This window comes from Salvelinus alpinus, chromosome 1 (assembly GCF_045679555.1).
Source record: "Salvelinus alpinus chromosome 1, SLU_Salpinus.1, whole genome shotgun sequence".
In the NCBI taxonomy this organism is placed as follows: Eukaryota; Metazoa; Chordata; class Actinopteri; order Salmoniformes; family Salmonidae; genus Salvelinus; species Salvelinus alpinus.
Window position 1 is genome coordinate 46,919,937 of NC_092086.1, and position 19,488 is coordinate 46,939,424.

The window sequence follows — 19,488 nt, forward strand, 5'->3', positions numbered from 1 at the left end:
TCAAATTAGTAAATTTGGCTAGTTCAGCCACACCCGTTGCTGACAGGTGTATAAAGTTGAGCACACAGCCATGCAATCTCCATAGCGAAACATTGGCAGTAGAATGGTCTTATTGAAGAGCTCACTGACTTTCAATGTGGCACTGTCATAGGATGCCACCTTTCCAACAAGTTAGTTCGTCAAATTTCTGCCCTGCTAGAGCTGCCCCGGTCAACTGTAAGTGCTGTTATTGTGAAGTGGAAATGTCTAGGAGAAACAACTGCTAAGCCGTGAAGTGGTAGGACACACAAGCTCACAGAACGTGACCGCCGAGTGCTGAAGCACGTAGTCATTAAAAATCATCTGTCCTTGCTTGCAACACTCACTATCGAGTTCCAAACTCTGGTAGCAACATCAGCACAATAACTGAGATTCGGGAGCTTCATGAAATGGGTTTCCATGGCCGAGCAGCTGCACACAAGCCTAAGATCACCATATGCAATGCCAAGTGTCGGCTAGAGTGGTGTAAAGCTCGCTGCCATTGGACTCTGGAGCAGTGGAAATAAGTTCTCTGGAGTGATTAATCACGCGTCACCATATGACAGTCTGATGGACGAATCTGGGTTTGGCGGATGCCGGGAGAACACTACCTGCCCGAATGCATAGTGTAAAGTTTGGTGGAGGAGGAATAATGGTCTGGGGCTGTTTTTCATGTTTCTGGCTAGACCCTTTACTTGAAGAGAAATCTTAACGCTACATCATACAATGACATTCTAGACAATTATGTGCTTCCAATTTTGTGGCAGCAGTTTGGGGAAGGCACTTTCCCATTTCAGGATGACAATGCCCCGGTGCACAAAGCGAGGTCCATACAGAAATGGTTTGTTGAGATCGGTGTGGAAGAACTTGACTGGCCTGCACAGAGCCCTGACCTCAACCGCAATGAACACCTTTGGGATGAATTGGAATGCTGACTGTGAGCCAGGCCTAACTGCTCCCAAACTCACTCTTGTGGCTGAATGGAAGCAAGTCCCAGCATCAATGTACCAACATCTAGTGGAAAGCCTTCCCAGAAGAGTGGAGGCTGTTATAGCAGCAAAGGAAGGATCAACTCCATATTAATGCCCATGATTTTAGAATGAAATGTTCGACGAGTAGGTGTCCACATACTTTTGGTCACGTAGTGTATATTTCACCTCTTTGTGGATATGCCTAATCCAATCCATAATTCTCCACATGCCTCTGGAGTCTGCTATTCTCTTATACATGCCATTAATTCCTAAAACATTTGTAAATTGAGATGTACCCATTTTTTTGTTTTCGGAATAATGATTTGTAAATTGTAAGTAGATCAAATGCCGTAGTAATTACACAGTATTATAAACAGTTATCAATATGGGTATCAAGAAGGAGCACATGACCTGGATGCATGTTAAAGAGTATTGAGTCTGTCTTGTCAGTTGCTGAGCTTTGGACAAAGGTTACCATGGTTATGATGTCTGAAATGGAGCTTGTTAATGATTTACATAAAAGGGAAATGCCGGGGTTATGTTCATTATCTCTGATCGCAAGCAAAGCAAACATTTTACAAATGGGAGAGCTAAATGAGAATTCTTAGGGCAGATGAACCGAATTGTTTGATAATGTTAGTTTGTGCCAAATAAAATAGACACATTTTCCCTGAATAGTTCCCCGATAATGCATTTTGATCAATTCAAATGTCATCAAATAGCAACCATCTCTATTCATTACATCTGCACTTCCTAATCAGCCTCTCTCACTTACTCTTTGTATCCCTTTCATCAGTGCTTTGGACAGCTCAAGGACACTTCCTTGTGGAGAACTCCGATGCTTCCACCATCAATAGGAACACAGGGATGTTTTGGGCCCTTTTACAGTGCAGGTATATTAATAGTATATATTAATGGTAGGCTACATAATAATGGCAGTCATTTCCATTATTTGGTGACCTAGAGCAGAAGGTGTAATTGTAACACATTGTTTTCTTTTTCAGCATGTTATTTGGCAATCTTTACATTGATTTTGATTGGAATGGAAGGATAGAAATATCAGGTATGTGCATGTGAAGATCATCCAATGGGAAAATATGGCACTGTGTTGGTGTCTCTGTTTTAAATGGTGGTTATTCATTCTGCTATGAATTTGAATATCACAGTATTGAAAATAAATATTGTTTGTCTTACTAATTTGATCATTTTCCATCTTAATGTTTGGCAGGTATAAGCAAAAAGAGCCAACTCTGCAGTACAAGATGCAAAGTCAGAATTCAGTAAGTTAATGTAGCTTCACAGGCACATTTGTTATTATACAATCAATCATTGATCTATTCCTTTAGGTTAAAGGACACCTCTGTTACCTTGTCTATGTTGTTTCACTGTTTTACTATCATGTTAGTCATCCAAAGCAATTCCTTGTGTGTTTCCTTCTCTTCAGAGACAATCCTGCAACTGCTCAAAACCAAAACCATATTGCTCCTGAGCTGTTGCATGGCATACAGTGGTAAGTAGATTGTACTGCACAACCAAAAGTCCAGACATTTCCCTCAGAGGAATAGTGTTTTTAGCAGTGTGTTGTCATCGTAGGTCTGGAGCTATCTTTCTACAGTGGTGTGTATGGGACATGTATCGGGGCAACAACAGAGTTTGGAGCGGCAGCTAAAGGCTTGATTGGGATCTCTGGAATCGTGGTGGGGATTGGAGAGATAGTTGGTAGGTTTGTGTTGCCCAGTGTAACTTTTACCCATCACTCTTATGTTGGTGTTACAATCTAACAAGGAACTAGTTTGACAGTAATCTGATGTGATTTGTCAGGTGGAGGCGTCTTTGGACTAGTATGTAAGAAGAACCGCTTCAGACGGACATCTGTGGTCTTCCTGGGGATGGTCGTCCATTTTGTTGCCTTTTACTTGATCTACCTCAACATCCCAGATGATGCCCCTGTGGTTTTAAAAACTAGCACACTGAACAAGCCATATCTGACACCAAGGTATTGTTTTAATATAAAACAAAACAATTAAAGCAGGGCTGTATATTGTTTTTATATTAATCAGAAATCATGTCAGTTGAAAACGACCTGTTGTAACCCCCTCACAGTTGAGCGTCTCCTATCTGTTTCCTAGTATCTCCATCGCATTGCTGTGTAGTTTCCTGCTTGGACTCGGTGACAGCTGTTTCAACATTCAACTGTACAGCATCTTGGGGCGTGTTTATGCTGAGCAAAGCGCGCCTGCTTTTGCCATCTTCAAATTCATCCAGGTAACCCCTGAGAGAGCTTGATACAGCTGATTGTTTACTCAACTATATGTACCAGCAATTGATACTGTGTTGCGCTGGGTGTAGTTCATTGCAGTATAGTTGATTAATAACTTATGGCTGTTTAGGTATGCGTAGGCCGATGTACACTACCGGTCAAAAGTTTTAGAACACCTACTCATTCAGGGTTTTACATTTTTTTTTACTATTTTCTACATTGTAGAATAATAGAGAAGGCATCTCAACTATGAAATAATACATATGGAATCATGTAAACTCAGCAAAAAAAGAAACATCCCTTTTTCAGGACCCTATCTTTCAAAGATAATTTGTAAAAACGCAAATAACTTCACAGATCTTCATTGTAAAGTGTTTAAACACTGTTTCCCATGCTTGTTCAATGAACTATAGACAATTAATGAACATGCACCTGTGGAGTGTTTGTTAAGACACTAACAGCTTGCAGACGGTAGGCAATTAAGGTCACAGTTATGAAAACTTAGGACACTAAAGAGGCCTTTCTACTGACTGAAAAACACCAAAAGAAAGATGCCCATGGTCCCTGCTCATCTGCGTGAACGTGCTTTAGGGATGCTGCAAGGAGGCATGAGGACTGCAGATGTGGCCAGGGAAATCAATTGCAATAACAGTACTGTGAGATGCCTAAGACAGCGCTACCGGGAGACAGGACGGACAGCTGATCATCCTCGCAGTGGCAGACCACGTGTAACAACACCTGCACAGGATCGGTACATCCGAACATCACACCTGCGGGACAGGCACAGGATGACAACAACAACTGCCCGAGTTACACCAGGAACGCATAATCCCTCCATCAGTGCTCAGACTGTACGCAATAGGCCGAGAGAGGCCGGACTGAGGGCTTGTAGGCCTGTTGTAAGGCAGGTCCTCACCAGACATCACCGGCAACAACGTCGCCTATGGGCACAAACCCACCATTGCTGGACCAGACAAGACTGACAAAAAGTGCTCTTCACTGACGAGTCGCGGTCTTGTCTCACCAGGGTGATGGTTGAATTCGCGTTTATCGTCGAAGGAATGAGCGTTACACCGAGGCCTGTACTCTGGAGCGAGTTCGAATTGTATATTCATCGGACTGAGCTTGTCATCATTGCAGGCAATCTCAACGCTGTGCGTTACAGGGAAGACATCCTCCTCCCTCATGTGGTACCCTTCCTGCAGGCTCATCTTGACATGACCCACCAGCATGACAATGCCACCAGCCATACTGCTCGTTCTGTGCGTGATTTCCTGCAAGACAGGAATGTCAGTTTCTGCCATGGCCAGTGAAGAGCCCGGATCTCAATCCCATTGAGCACGTCTGGGACCTGTTGGATCGAAGGTTGAGGGCTAGGGCCATTCCCCCCAGAAATGTCCGGGAACTTGCAGGTGCCTTGGTGGAAGAGTGGGGTAACATTTCACAGCAAGAACTGGCAAATCTGGTGCAGTCCATGAGGAGGAGATGCACTGCAGTACTTAATGCAGCTGGTGGCCACACCATATACTGACTGTTACTTTTGATTTTGACCCCACCTTTGTTCAGGGACACATGATTCCATTTCTGTTAGTCACATGTCTGTGGAACTTGTTCAGTTTATGTCTCAGTTGTTGAATTTTGTTATGTTCATACACATGTTTACACATGTTAAGTTTGCTGAAAATTAACACAGTTGGCAGTGAGAGGACGTTTCTTTTTTGCTGAGTTTAGTAACCAAAAAAGTGTTAAACAAATCAACATAAATATTTTATATTTGAGATACTTCAAATAGCCATTCTTTGCATTGATGACAGCTTTGCACACACTTGGCATTCTCTCAACTAGCTTCATGAGGTAGTCACCTGGAATGCATTTCAATTAACAGGTTTGCCTTGTTAAAAGTTAATTTGTGGAATTTCTTTCCTTCTTAATGTGTTTGAGCCAATCAGTTGTGTTGTGGCAAGGTAGGGGGGGTATACAGAAGATAGCCCTATTTGGTAAAAGACCAAGTCCATATTATGGCAAGAACAGCTCAAAAGAGAAACTACTGTCCATCATTACTTTAAGACATGAAGGTCATTCAATACGGAACATTTCAATAACTTTGAAAGTTGCTTCAACTGCAGTCGCAAAAACCATCAAGCGCTATGATGAAACTGGCTCTCATGAGGACCGCCACAGGAACTTAAGATCCAGAGTTACCTCTGCTGCAGAGGATAAGTTCATTAGAGTTACCAGCCTCAGAAATTGCAGCCCAAATAAATGCTTCAGAGTTCAAGTAACAGACACCTCAACATCAACAGTTCGGGAGGAGACTGTGAATCAGGTCTTCATGGTCGAATTGCTGCGAAGAAAGGACACTAAAGGACACCAATAATAAGAAGAGACTTGCTTGGGCCAAGAAACATGAACAATGGACATTAGACCAGGGAGAATTTGTCCTTTGGTCTGGTCCAAATTGGAGATTTTTGGTTCCAACAGCCGTGTCTTTGTGAGACGCGGTGTGGGTGAATGGATGATTGCCGCGTGTGTATTTCCCATCGTAAAGCATGGAGGTGGAGGTGTTATGGTGTGGGGGTGCTTTGCTGGTTACACTGTCTGTGATTTATTTAGAATTCAAGGCACACTTAACCATCATGGCTACCACAGCATTCTGCAGCGGTACACCATCCCATCTGGTTTGCGCTTAGTCCAACTATCATTGTTTTTTCAACAGGACAATGACCCAACACACCTTCAGGCTGTGTAAGTGCTATTCTACCAAGAAGGAGAGTGATAAAGTGCTACATCAGATGACCTGGCCTGCACAATCCCCCGACCTCAACCCAATTGAGATGGTTTGGGATGAGTCAACCCGCAGAGTGAAGGAAAAGCAGCCAACAAGTGCTCAGCATATGTGAGAACTCCTTCAAGACTGTTGGAAAAGCATTCTAGGTGAGCTGGTTGAGAGAATGCCAAGAGTGTCAAGCTGTCACCAGGGAAAAGGGTGGCTATTTGAAGAATCTCAAATATAAAATATATTTTGATTTGTTTAACACTTTTTTGGTTACTACAAGATTCCATATGTGTTATTTCATAGTTTTGATGTCTTCACTATTATTCTACAATGTAGAAAATTGTTTAAAAAATGAAGAAAAACCCTTGAATGAGTAGGTGTTCTAAAACTTTTGACTGGTAGTGTATCCCTTGTGTGGTTATACTGTAAGAATAACTAGAGTGAAGGACGATTGAAGGCCTTCTTGTGTCGGTCTATTTAGCCACACAAACATGCATTATTGTTATTTTATAGCTGTATGTACCAATTCTTTTATTACATTAGTATTCTGTAAGAACTCACAATCTAAGACACAATTCATACATTACTGTGACAGAGTAGTAACACAAAGTCAACTCTTTGTATTACTTTCAACAAGTTTTTGTTTTCTTCTTTCCTTTGCCAGTCCATTTTTGCAGCAGTTGCCTTCTTCTACAATGGCTACTTGCTGTTGACATGGCAACTGCTCATTATGGTCATCCTGGGTTTCACTGGAACACTCTGCTTCTTCATGGTGGAAAGAATACAGAACTTCTCTGTAGACCTACAACAAGAGTATTAGGACCTGTCATTTCAATACTGGCACAGTCATGTATGTCAGACTTACATTTCTAGGTTTTTTAACAGGAAAGATACTTTGCACCTTCAATGTCTTAGCTTTAACTTATCTTGCACTTATCTTGCACAACACACTAATTATAACATGAGTAAATGTATTTTTTTTAACCTTTTCCAATAGGATTGTGTATGTGTAATATAAGTCGTAACCACTCACCTGATGTATTAGCTGTCTTTATGCATTGCTCTCAGGGTTGTTATTTAAGATAGTCTCATTGTTACAAATTCTGTGGTAGTGTTATAATGCATCATACATTTCATAACGTGATGGAATTGTTTTTAGATGTTTGCTAGAATTTAAGATGCATACTAAACAGAAGAAATGTTAATAAAACTGATCTTACAGTTTCAGAAAATATGTTATTAGTGACAAAAACACGCTAGCTACAGTATGTACGGGAAACGATATTGATGTATACCGGCAAATTTAATGCTGTGTTGAAATGTGTATAGATAGACAAAAAAAATCTAATTTAGTCTATAACAATTCTCAACATCCACCATGCCAAAGCTTACAAGAGCTATCCAGTGATTAAAAAAAACTATTTTGCCTTGTAATAATACAATTACTGTACAACTTACTTTGTAGTATTAGAGTAGTTAAAAAATACATCTATATGCATTAACATTTTATGGTATCCTTTTACTTCAATTTTTTATTTTTTTATTTTACATTTTACACTTCATAATGTTGTCAGTCATGCATTTGAAACGACAGGATTTTGGCACATACTGTATATAGATCAAGGTCGTCTCAGCAGGTGTGTTGAAGTTAAGCTTGAGGATACAGGGGGAGGGGGAAGCTCTCTGATACACTTATTTTCTACAATGTGCATCACTACATTAGAGCTTTTACTCTACTAATATTAGATTGTTTGATTTTCTTGTCATCTGGTGCCCTTTCCACCATAATGAGACCCCACTCTCATTTAGCATGTCTATTCAATAGAGCTATGAAACTATCCTCCTGGCCTCCTCATAAACACACAATCCTTCACAGATCATCTAACTGCATTCCCATCGCCAGTCTCAGGCAGCTGGCCAATTTCCATCTAATAGTCAGACTAATCGCCAAGGGAGGAATTACCACTAAATTAAGGACTACACAAAATATTCTAGTTTATTGAAGGCTGTAAATGGATGAGCCAAGCTGAGGCTATCCTCCCTATTGTGTTGTCAATATTTGTTGAATTTTGTGCTGCTCCATACCACTTAAATGAGACTTTATGGGCATTGATTGAGGGAGTTTGATGAAATAGCATATTCTGAGGAAATACACTGTGCTTAAAGTCGTCCTCCATTCTAATTTTCACCTCATTTAAAACCTGATTTCCTTAACAAAAGGTTGTCCAAGTATGACATAACACAGCGGGGGGGGGGGGGGGGGGTTCCTCTTTTGTTCTCTATTGCTTCCCTACTGGTCCTTAAGGAAGGGGTGAGGCCGAGGACATCACATCTGACCATCAAACCAACTCTTTGAATGCCCTACTCCCTGAAGGTTGCAGTTGTGTCTAAAAAACAAACATTGTTTTTACCCTTCAGTGTGTGTACTTTACTGTATACTTGGGACATCGCTTTTCAACAGAAAAAGTTCAAAATTCGCTGGAGGACATCTTTAAGCATGGGTCTGTTGACTCAGTCTCTGATGTTAACTGAAAAATAATAGCAGTGGGGTAGAGGGGAATTGTCACGCCCTGGCCTTAGTTATCTTTGTTTTCTTTATTATTTTAGTTAGGTCAGGGTGTGACATGGGGGAAGTTTGTGTTTTGTATTGTCTAGGGGATTTTGTATATTTATGGGGCAGTGTTTAGTCTAGGTGTATGTATGTCTATGGTTGCCTAGTTTGGTTCTCAATTAGAGACAGCTGTCTATCGTTGTCTCTGATTGGGAGCCATATTTAGGCAACCATAGTCATTAGGTAGTTTGTGGGTGATTGTCTATGTCTATGTGTAAGTTGCCTGTGTCTGCACTTGTCATTATATAGCTTCACGTTTGTTGTTTTGTTTAGTTTGTAAGTGTTCTTCGTCTTCTTTGATTAAATATGTGTTCATTTCACGCTGCGCCTTGGTCCTCCTCTCTTTCACGTAACGACGATCGTGACAGGAATTGATCTAATCTGCATCATATTTTTCTGTGTTGTCTTATCATGTACTTTGTACTTGAAGCATTTATGCACATCATTAGATCAAAACAATATTGTGTATTTGTCTCACACTTCCCTTGTGAATAGAGTATGACATCAACATGTATCTAATCTGCAGATCATTAGCCATCACAAACAATATTCATTTCACTTTTGGAAATTGTATATTAATTTCTGGGTGCAGTAAAGTAAAGCATGTATTAAATAAACACTGACAATTGTTCTATTTTAGTAGCAAGTCATATTTATTTTACCTTTAGGGGGCAGAACAACAGATTTGTACCTAGTCAGGTCAGGGATTTGAACTTGCAACCTTTTAGTTACTAGTCCAACACTCTAACCACTAGGCTACCCTGCCACCCCAATATAACCTGGGCACAGGAGGTTGGTGGCACCTTAATTGGGGAGGACAGGGTCGTGGTAATGGCTGGAGCGGAAGAGGTGTAATGGTATCAAATACCACTTCCGGCACCGACAGAGATGGCCGCCTCGCTTCGCGTTCCTAGGAAACTATGCAGTATTTAGTTTTTTTACGTGTTATTTCTTACATTGGTACCCCAGGTAATCTTAGGTTTCATTACATACAGTCGGGAGGAACTACTGAATATAAGAGCAATGTCAACTCACTATCATTACGACCAGGAATATCAGGCCTCTCCCGAAGCGAATCCTGTGTTTTGCCTTCCACCCAGTACAATGGATCTGATCCCAGCCGGCGACCCTAAACAACGACGCCGTAAAAGGGGCAAACGAAGCGGTCTTCTGGTCAGGCTTCGGAGACGGGCACATCGCGCTCCACTCCCTAGCATACTACTCGCCAATGTCCAGTCTCTTGACAACAAGGTTGATGAAATCCGAGCAAGGGTAGCATTCCAGAGAGACATCGGAGACTGTAACGTTCTTTGCTTCACGGAAACATGGCTCACTCGAGAGACGCTAATGGAGTCGGTGCAGCCAGCTGGTTTCTTCACGCATCGCGCCGACAGAAACAAACATCTTTCTGGTAAGAAGAGGGGCGGGGGGGTATGCCTTATGATTAACGAGACGTGGTGTGATCATAACAACATACAGGAACTCAAGTCATTCTGTTCACCTGACTTAGAATTCCTCACAATCAAATGTCGACCGCATTATCTACCAAGGGAATTCTCTTCGATTATAATCACAGCCGTATATATTCCCCCCCAAGCAGACACATCGATGGCCCTGAACGAACTTTATCTGACTCTATGTAAACTGGAAACCACACACCCTGATGCTGCATTCATCGTAGCTGGGGATTTTAACAAGGCTAATCTGAAAACAAAACTCCCCAAATTCTATCAGCATATCGATTGTGCTACCAGGGCTGGTAAAACCCTGGATCATTGTTATTCTAACTTCTGCGACGCATATAAGGCCCTCCCCCGCCCTCCTTTCGGAAAAGCTGACCACGACTCCATTTTGTTGCTTTCAGCCTACAAACAGAAACTAAAACAAGATACTCCAGCGCTCAGGTCTGTTCAACGCTGGTCCGACCAATCTGATTCCACGCTTCAAGACTGCTTCGATCACGTGGATGGGGATATGTTCCGCATTGCGTCCAACAACAACATTGACGAATACGCTGATTCGGTGAGCGAGTTCATTAGAAAGTGCATCGGCAACGTAATACCCACAGCAACGATTAAAACATTCCCAAACCAGAAACCGTGGATTGATGGCAGCATTCGCGTGAAACTGAAAGCGCGAACCACTGCTTTTAACCAGGGCAAGATGACCGGAAACATGACCGAATACAAACAGTGTAGCTATTCCCTCCGCAAGGCAATCAAACAAGCTAAGTGCCAGTATAGAGACAAAGTAGAGTCGCAATTCAACAGCTCAGACACAAGAGGTATGTGGCAGGGTCTACAGTCAATCACGGATTACAAAAAGAAAACCAGCCCCGTCGCGGACCAGGATGTCTTGCTCCCAGACAGACTAAATAACTTTTTTGCTCGCTTTGAGGACAATACAGTGCCACTGACACGGCCCGCTACCAAAACCTGCGGGCTCTCCTTCACTGCAGCCGAGGTGAGTAAAACATTTAAACGTGTTAACCCTCGCAAGGCTGCAGGCCCAGACGGCATTCCCAGCCGTGTCCTCAGAGCATGCGCAGACCAGCTGGCTGGTGTGTTTACGGACATATTCAATCAATCCTTATCCCAGTCTGCTGTTCCCACATGCTTCAAGAGGGCCACCATTGTTCCTGTTCCCAAGAAAGCTAAGGTAACTGAGCTAAACGACTACCGCCCCGTAGCACTTACTTCCGTCATCATGAAGTGCTTTGAGAGACTAGTCAAGGACCATATCACCTCCACCCTACCTGACACCCTAGACCCACTCCAATTTGCTTACCACCCCAATAGGTCCACAGACGACGCAATCGCAACCACACTGCACACTGCCCTAACCCATCTGGACAAGAGGAATACCTATGTGAGAATGCTGTTCATCGACTACAGCTCAGCATTTAACACCATAGTACCCTCCAAACTCGTCATCAAGCTCGAGACCCTGGGTCTCGACCCCGCCCTGTGCAACTGGGTACTGGACTCCCTGACGGGCCGCCCCCAGGTGGTGAGGGTAGGTAACAACATCTCCACCCCGCTGATCCTCAACACTGGGGCCCGACAAGGGTGCGTTCTGAGCCCTCCTGTACTCCCTGTTCACCCACGACTGCGTGGCCATGCACGCCTCCAACTCAATCATCAAGTTTGCGGACGACACTACAGTGGTAGGCTTGATTACCAACAACGACGAGACGGCCTACAGGGAGGAGGTGGGGGCCCTCGGAGTGTGGTGTCAGGAAAATAACCTCACACTCAACGTCAACAAAACAAAGGAGATGATTGTGGACTTCAGGAAACAGCAAAGGGAGCACCCCCCAATCCACATCGATGGGACAGTAGTTGAGAGGGTAGTAAGTTTTAGGTTCCTCGGCGTACACATCACGGACAAACTGAATTGGTCCACCCACACAGACAGCGTTGTGAAGAAGGCGCAGCAGCGCCTCTTCAACCTCAGGAGGCTGAAGAAATTCGGCTTGTCACCAAAAGCACTCACAAACTTCTACAGATGCACAATCGAGAGCATCCTCTCGGGCTGTATCACTGCCTGGTATGGCAACTGCTCCACCCACAACCGTAAGGCTCTCCAGAGGGTAGTGAGGTCTGCACAACGCATCACCGGGGGCAAACTACCTGCCCTCCAGGACACCTACACCACCCGATGTCACAGGAAGGCCATAAAGATCATCAAGGACAACAACCACCCGAGCCACTGCCTGTTCACCCCGCTATCATCCAGAAGGCGAGGTCAGTACAGGTGCATCAAAGTAGGGACCGAGAGACTGAAAAACAGCTTCTATCTCAAAGCCATCAGACTGTTAAACAGCCACCACTAACATTTAGTGGCCGCTGCAAACATACTGACTCAACTCCAGCCACTTTAGTAATGGGAATTGATGGAAATGTATGTAAAAATGTATCACTAGCCACTTTAAACAATGCCACTTAATATAATGTTTACATACCCTACATTACTCATCTCATATGAATATGTATATACTGTACTCTATATCATCTACTGCATCTTGCCATCTTTATGTAATACATGTATCACTAGCCACTTTAAACTATGCCACTTTATGTTTATATACCCTACATTACTCATCTCATATGTATATACTGTACTCTATACCATCTACTGCATCTTGCCTATGCCGTTCTGTACCATCACTTATTCATATATCTTTATGTACATATTCTTTATCCCTTTACACTTGTGTGTATAAGGTAGTAGTTGTGGAATTGTTAGGTTAGATTACTCGTTGGTTATTACTGCATTGTCGGAACTAGAAGCACAAGCATTTCGCTACACTCGCATTAACATCTGCTAACCATGTGTATGTGACAAATAAAATTTGATTTGATTTGAAATACATGGTTTCCATGTGTTTGATGCCATTTCATTAGCTCCATTCCAGCCATTATTATGTGCAGTCTTCCCTTCAGCAGCCTCCTGTGAACTTGGTTAATGCCATGACTGGCGTTTCCCCTAAATCAGTCACCCATGCAATGTTGGGCTATTCATTTCCTAAACAGTCTGGTAAAACCAGACAATGTATATTCAATTATCTAACAAAAGTGTTTACAGTGTTAAACTATTTTCAATTTGCTTCAGTCCACTGAGCATGCTACAGTTTGTGCAGGTTATCCAGCCAAATCAAGCCTGGCTGCAACAGTCCAAATAAAATCGATGCGACATTGATAGATTGATCTTGTGAGGCTAGAGCTCTGGGAGGTCGTGAGCAGATGTGACTGGGTAAGAGAGCCATGGGTTGGCTGGGTTTACACAGTGTGGGTGTACTGTGACAAGATGTCACCAACAGGACATTTCTTTCATGAAGTTCAGTTTTTGTAAAGGGAAAACCTTCCATTTTTCACTGTCATCCATGCTTTTATTTGCAAACTATGACACTTGAAATTAAGGATGATTAATATACAATTATATTACTATAGCATCGAACTAAATGGCATGTAAAATAATGCTAAACTATTTCAATTTAAAATCCCAAATGAAATCCCATGCACGGATGCTCCTCGTCTTCAGAAATGACTGCCAAAAAAGCAACCAAATAACCAGGGCTTTACAATGATGGTGAAATTTGGAGAAAGTTTGTGATTAAGTGCGTTAAAACCTTCCTAGAAGTAATGGGCTGAAGGAGGGATGTGTCAGAATGCTGCATTTTGGCACTTTAGCAAGCCTTTATTCATATAAAAAATGTAATATAACATGCTTTAAAAATTATATATTGGTGCACGATTTCTACTTAAAATATCAAAGGGACACAAAAGGCACTCTTTTTGTTGAACGACCCTACTTACTTTTTAAAAACGTAATCCTTTTCGTTCCTATGTAGAATATAAGGCTTTCACAAGAGTCTATCTGCCTTTTTGGGGGATGGTTTTCCATGACATGCTACAGTCCTTGATTTCCTTCTCCACAGGTCATTGTCAGGTATCTTTTGCTTCAGAATAAGAATATGATTTCAACCTACAGTTGAAGTCAGAAGTTTACATACACCTTAGCCAAATACGTTTAAACTCAGTTTTTCACAATTCCTGACATTTAATCCTAGTAAAAATTCCCTGTCTTAGGTCAGTTAGGATCACCATTTTATCTTAAGAATGTGAAATGTCAGAATAATAGTAGAGAGAATTATTTATTTCAGCTTTTATTTCTTTCATCACATTCCCAGTGGGTCAGAAGTTTACATACATTCAATTAGTATTTGGTAGCATTGCCTTGGGTCAAACGTTTCGGGTAGCCTTCCACAAGCTTCCCACAATACGTTTTTGGCCCATTCCTCCTGACACAGCTGGTGTAACCGAGTCAGGTTTGTAGGCCTCCTTGCTCGCACACGCTTTTTCAGTTCTGCCCACAAATTTCCTATGGGATTGAGGTCAGGGCTTCGTGATGGCCACTGTCATGTTTTGTCATTGATTATCATGTCTTGTCTCTGTGCTTCCCTTCTATTCGTTTCCCTCTGCTGGTCTTATTAGGTTCTTTCCCTCTTTCTATCCCTCTCTCTCCCTCTCTCGCTCTCTCTCTCTATCGTTCCGTTCCTGCTCCCAGCTGTTCCTCATTCTCCTAACTACCTCATTTACTCTTTCACACCTGTCCCCTATTTTGCCCTCTGATTAGAGTCCCTATTTCTCCCTCTGTTTTCCGCTTCTGTCCTTGTCGGATCCTTGTTTGATGTTTGCTGTTCTGTGTCCTTGTTCCGCCCTGTCGTGTTTTTGCCTTCTTCAGATGCTGCGTGTGAGCAGGTGTCTATGTCAGCTACGGCCTGTGCCTTCCCGAAGCGACCTGCAGTCTGTGGCCGCGTCTCCAGTCGTTCCTCTCTACTGACGAGAGGATTTCAGTTTTCCTGTTTTGGATTTACCTATGATAATATCCAGGAGTATCGGTTTTTGTTTAAGACTGGAATAAAGACTCTGTTTCTATTAAGTCGCTTTTGGGTCCTCATTCACCTGCATAACAGAAGGATCCGACCAAGAATGGACCCAGCGACTACGGATTCTCGCAACACTGCCGTCGAGTTCCAGGGAGCAATGCTCGGCAGACACGAGCAGGAATTGTCTGCTGCTCGTCATGCCGTTGAGACCCTGGCCGCTCAGGTCTCCGACCTCTCAGGACAGTTTCAGAGTCTTCGTCTCGTGCCACCAGCTACTTCCTGGTCTTCCGAGTCTCCGGAACCTAGGGTTAATAACCCACCATGTTACTCTGGGCAGCCCACTGAGTGTCGCTCCTTTCTCACCCAGTGTGATATTGTGTTCTCTCTCCAGCCCAACACATACTCAAGAGAGAGAGCTCGGATCGCTTACGTCATATCACTCCTTACTGGTCGGGCTCGGGAGTGGGGCACAGCTATCTGGGAGGCAAGGGCTGAGTGTTCTAACGATTATCAGAACTTTAAAGAGGAGATGATACGGGTTTTTGATCGTTCAGTTTTTGGGAAGGAGGCTTCCAGGGCCCTGGCTTCCCTATGTCAAGGTGATCGATCCATAACGGATTACTCTATAGAGTTTCGCACTCTTGCTGCCTCCAGTGACTGGAACGAGCCGGCGTTGCTCGCTCGTTTTCTGGAGGGACTCCACGCTGAGGTTAAGGATGAGATTCTCTCCCGGGAGGTTCCTTCCAGCGTGGACTCTTTGATTGCACTCGCCATCCGCATAGAACGACGGGTAGATCTTCGTCACCGAGCTCGTGGAAGAGAGCTCGCGTTAACGGTGTTCCCCCTCTCCGCATCTCAACCATCTCCTCCCACCGGCTCTGAGACTGAGCCCATGCAGCTGGGAGGTATTCGCATCTCGACTAAGGAGAGGGAACGGAGAATCACCAACCGCCTTTGCCTCTATTGCGGTTCTGCTGGACATTTTGTCATGTCATGTCCAGTAAAAGCCAGAGCTCATCAGTAAGCGGAGGGCTACTGGTGAGCGCTACTACTCAGGTCTCTCCATCAAGATCCTGTACTACCTTGTCGGTCCATCTACGCTGGACCGGTTCGGCTGCTTCCTGCAGTGCCTTGATAGACTCTGGGGCTGAGGGTTGTTTTATGGACGAAGCATGGGCTCGGAAACATGACATTCCTCTCAGACAGTTAGGGAAGCCCACGCCCATGTTCGCCTTAGATGGTAGTCTTCTCCCCAGTATCAGATGTGAGACACTACCTTTAACCCTCACAGTATCTGGTAACCACAGTGAGACCATTTCCTTTTTGATTTTTCGTTCACCTTTTACACCTGTTGTTTTGGGTCATCCCTGGCTAGTATGTCATAATCCTTCTATTAATTGGTCTAGTAATTCTATCCTATCCTGGAACGTTTCTTGTCATGTGAAGTGTTTAATGTCTGCTATCCCTCCTGTTTCTTCTGTCCCCTCTTCTCAGGAGGAACCTGGTGATTTGACAGGAGTGCCGGAGGAATATCATGATCTGCGCACGGTCTTCAGTCGGTCCAGAGCCAACTCTCTTCCTCCTCACCGGTCGTATGATTGTTGTATTGATCTCCTTCCGGGGACCACTCCCCCTCGGGGTAGACTATACTCTCTGTCGGCTCCCGAACGTAAGGCTCTCGAGGATTATCTGTCTGTTTCTCTCGACACCGGTACCGTGGTGCCTTCTTCCTCTCCCGCCGGAGCGGGGTTTTTTTTTGTTAAGAAGAAGGACGGTACTCTGCGCCCCTGCGTGGATTATCGAGGGCTGAATGACATAACGGTTAAGAATCGTTATCCGCTTCCCCTTATGTCGTCAGCCTTCGAGATTCTGCAGGGAGCCAGGTTCTTTACTAAGTTGGACCTTCGTAACGCTTACCATCTCGTGCGCATCAGAGAGGGGGACGAGTGGAAAACGGCGTTTAACACTCCGTTAGGACATTTTGAATACCGGGTTCTGCCGTTCGGTCTCGCTAATGCTCCAGCTGTCTTTCAGGCATTAGTTAATGATGTACTGAGAGACATGCTGAACATCTTTGTTTTCGTTTACCTTGACGATATCCTGATTTTTTCACCGTCACTCGAGATTCATGTTCAGCACGTTCGACGTGTACTCCAGCGCCTTTTAGAGAATTGTCTCTACGAGAAGGCTGAGAAGTGCGCCTTTCATGTCTCCTCTGTCACATTTCTCGGTTCTGTTATTTCCGCTGAGGGCATTCAGATGGATCCCGCTAAGGTCCAGGCTGTCAGCGATTGGCCCGTTCCTAAGTCACGTGTCGAGTTGCAGCGCTTTCTCGGTTTCGCTAATTTCTATCGGCGTTTCATTCGTAATTTCGGTCAAGTGGCTGCCCCTCTCACAGCTCTGACTTCTGTCAAGACGTGCTTTAAGTGGTCCGGTTCCGCCCAGGGAGCTTTTGATCTCCTCAAGAAGCGTTTTACATCCGCTCCTATCCTTGTTACTCCTGACGTCACTAAACAATTCATTGTCGAGGTTGACGCTTCAGAGGTGGGCGTGGGAGCCATTCTGTCCCAGCGCTTCCATTCTGACGATAAGGTCCATCCTTGCGCTTATTTTTCTCATCACCTGTCGCCATCGGAACGCAACTATGATGTGGGTAACCGCGAACTGCTCGCCATCCGCTTAGCCATAGGCGAATGGCGACAGTGGTTGGAGGGGGCGACCGTTCCTTTTGTCGTTTGGACTGACCATAAGAACCTTGAGTACATCCGTTCTGCCAAACGACTTAATGCACGTCAAGCTCGTTGGGCGTTGTTTTTCGCTCGTTTCGAGTTCGTGATTTCTTATCGCCCGGGAAATAAGAACACCAAGCCTGATGCCTTATCCCGTCTCTTTAGTTCTTCTGTGGCTTCTACCGACCCCGAGGGGATTCTCCCTGAAGGGCGTGTTGTCGGGTTGACTGTCTGGGGAATTGAGAGACAGGTAAAGCAAGCACTCACTCACACTGCGTCGCCGCGCGCTTGTCCTAGTAACCTTCTGTTCGTTCCTGTCTCTACTCGTCTGGCTGTTCTTCAGTGGGCTCACTCTGCCAAGTTAGCTGGCCACCCCGGCGTTCGGGGTACGCTTGCTTCTATTCGCCAGCGGTTTTGGTGGCCTACTCAGGAGCGTGACACGCGCCGTTTCGTGGCTGCTTGTTCGGACTGCGCGCAGACTAAGTCAGGTAACTCTCCTCCTGCCGGTCGTCTCAGACCGCTTCCCATTCCTTCTCGACCATGGTCTCACATCGCCTTAGACTTTATTACCGGTCTGCCTTCGTCTGCGGGGAAGACTGTGATTCTTACGGTTGTCGATAGGTTCTCTAAGGCGGCACATTTCATTCCCCTCGCTAAGCTTCCTTCCGCTAAGGAGACGGCACAAATCATCATTGAGAATGTGTTCAGAATTCATGGCCTCCCGTTAGACGCCGTTTCAGACAGAGGCCCGCAATTCACGTCACAGTTTTGGAGGGAGTTCTGTCGTTTGATTGGTGCTTCCGTCAGTCTCTCTTCCGGGTTTCATCCCCAGTCTAACGGTCAAGCAGAAAGGGCCAATCAGTCGATTGGTCGCATATTACGCAGCCTTTCTTTTCGAAACCCTGCGTCTTGGGCAGAACAGCTCCCCTGGGCAGAATACGCTCACAACTCGCTTCCTTCGTCTGCTACCGGGCTATCTCCGTTTCAGAGTAGTCTTGGGTACCAGCCTCCTCTGTTCTCGTCCCAGCTCGCCGAGTCCAGCGTTCCCTCCGCTCAGGCTTTTGTCCAACGTTGTGAGCGCACCTGGAGGAGGGTCAGGTCTGCACTTTGCCGTTACAGGGCGCAGACTGTGAGAGCCGCCAATAAACGTAGGATTAAGAGTCCTAGGTATTGTCGCGGTCAGAGAGTGTGGCTTTCCACTCGTAACCTTCCCCTTACGACAGCTTCTCGCAAGTTGACTCCGCGGTTCATTGGTCCGTTCCGTGTCTCTCAGGTCGTCAATCCTGTCGCTGTGCGACTGCTTCTTCCGCGACATCTTCGTCGCGTCCACCCTGTCTTCCATGTCTCCTGTGTCAAACCTTTTCTTCGCGCCCCCGTTCGTCTTCCTTCCCCCCCCCCGTCCTTGTCGAGGGCGCACCTATTTACAAGGTACGGAAGATCATGGACATGCGTTCTCGGGGACGTGGTCACCAGTACTTAGTGGATTGGGAGGGTTACGGTCCTGAGGAGAGGAGTTGGGTTCCATCTCGGGACGTGCTGGACCGTTCGTTGATTGATGATTTCCTCCGTTGCCGCCAGGGTTCCTCCTCGAGTGCGCCAGGAGGCGCTCGGTGAGTGGGGGGGTACTGTCATGTTTTGTCATTGATTATCATGTCTTGTCTCTGTGCTTCCCTTCTATTCGTTTCCCTCTGCTGGTCTTATTAGGTTCTTTCCCTCTTTCTATCCCTCTCTC

At 44.8% G+C, this 19,488-nt stretch overlaps 1 protein-coding gene across 1 annotated transcript; it reads left to right on the forward strand.

Annotated features, from left to right (window-relative positions):
- The first annotated feature begins 2,208 nt into the window (after nt 1-2,208).
- Nucleotides 2,209-7,543, forward strand: LOC139578055 (UNC93-like protein MFSD11). Its single transcript, XM_071405228.1, has 6 exons — nt 2,209-2,269; nt 2,434-2,499; nt 2,583-2,708; nt 2,811-2,985; nt 3,119-3,254; nt 6,690-7,543. Exons 2-6 carry the CDS (start codon nt 2,487-2,489, stop codon nt 6,843-6,845), a joined length of 606 nt encoding a protein of 201 aa, XP_071261329.1. The 5' UTR covers nt 2,209-2,269; nt 2,434-2,486; the 3' UTR covers nt 6,846-7,543.
- The last annotated feature ends 11,945 nt before the right edge of the window (nt 7,544-19,488 follow it).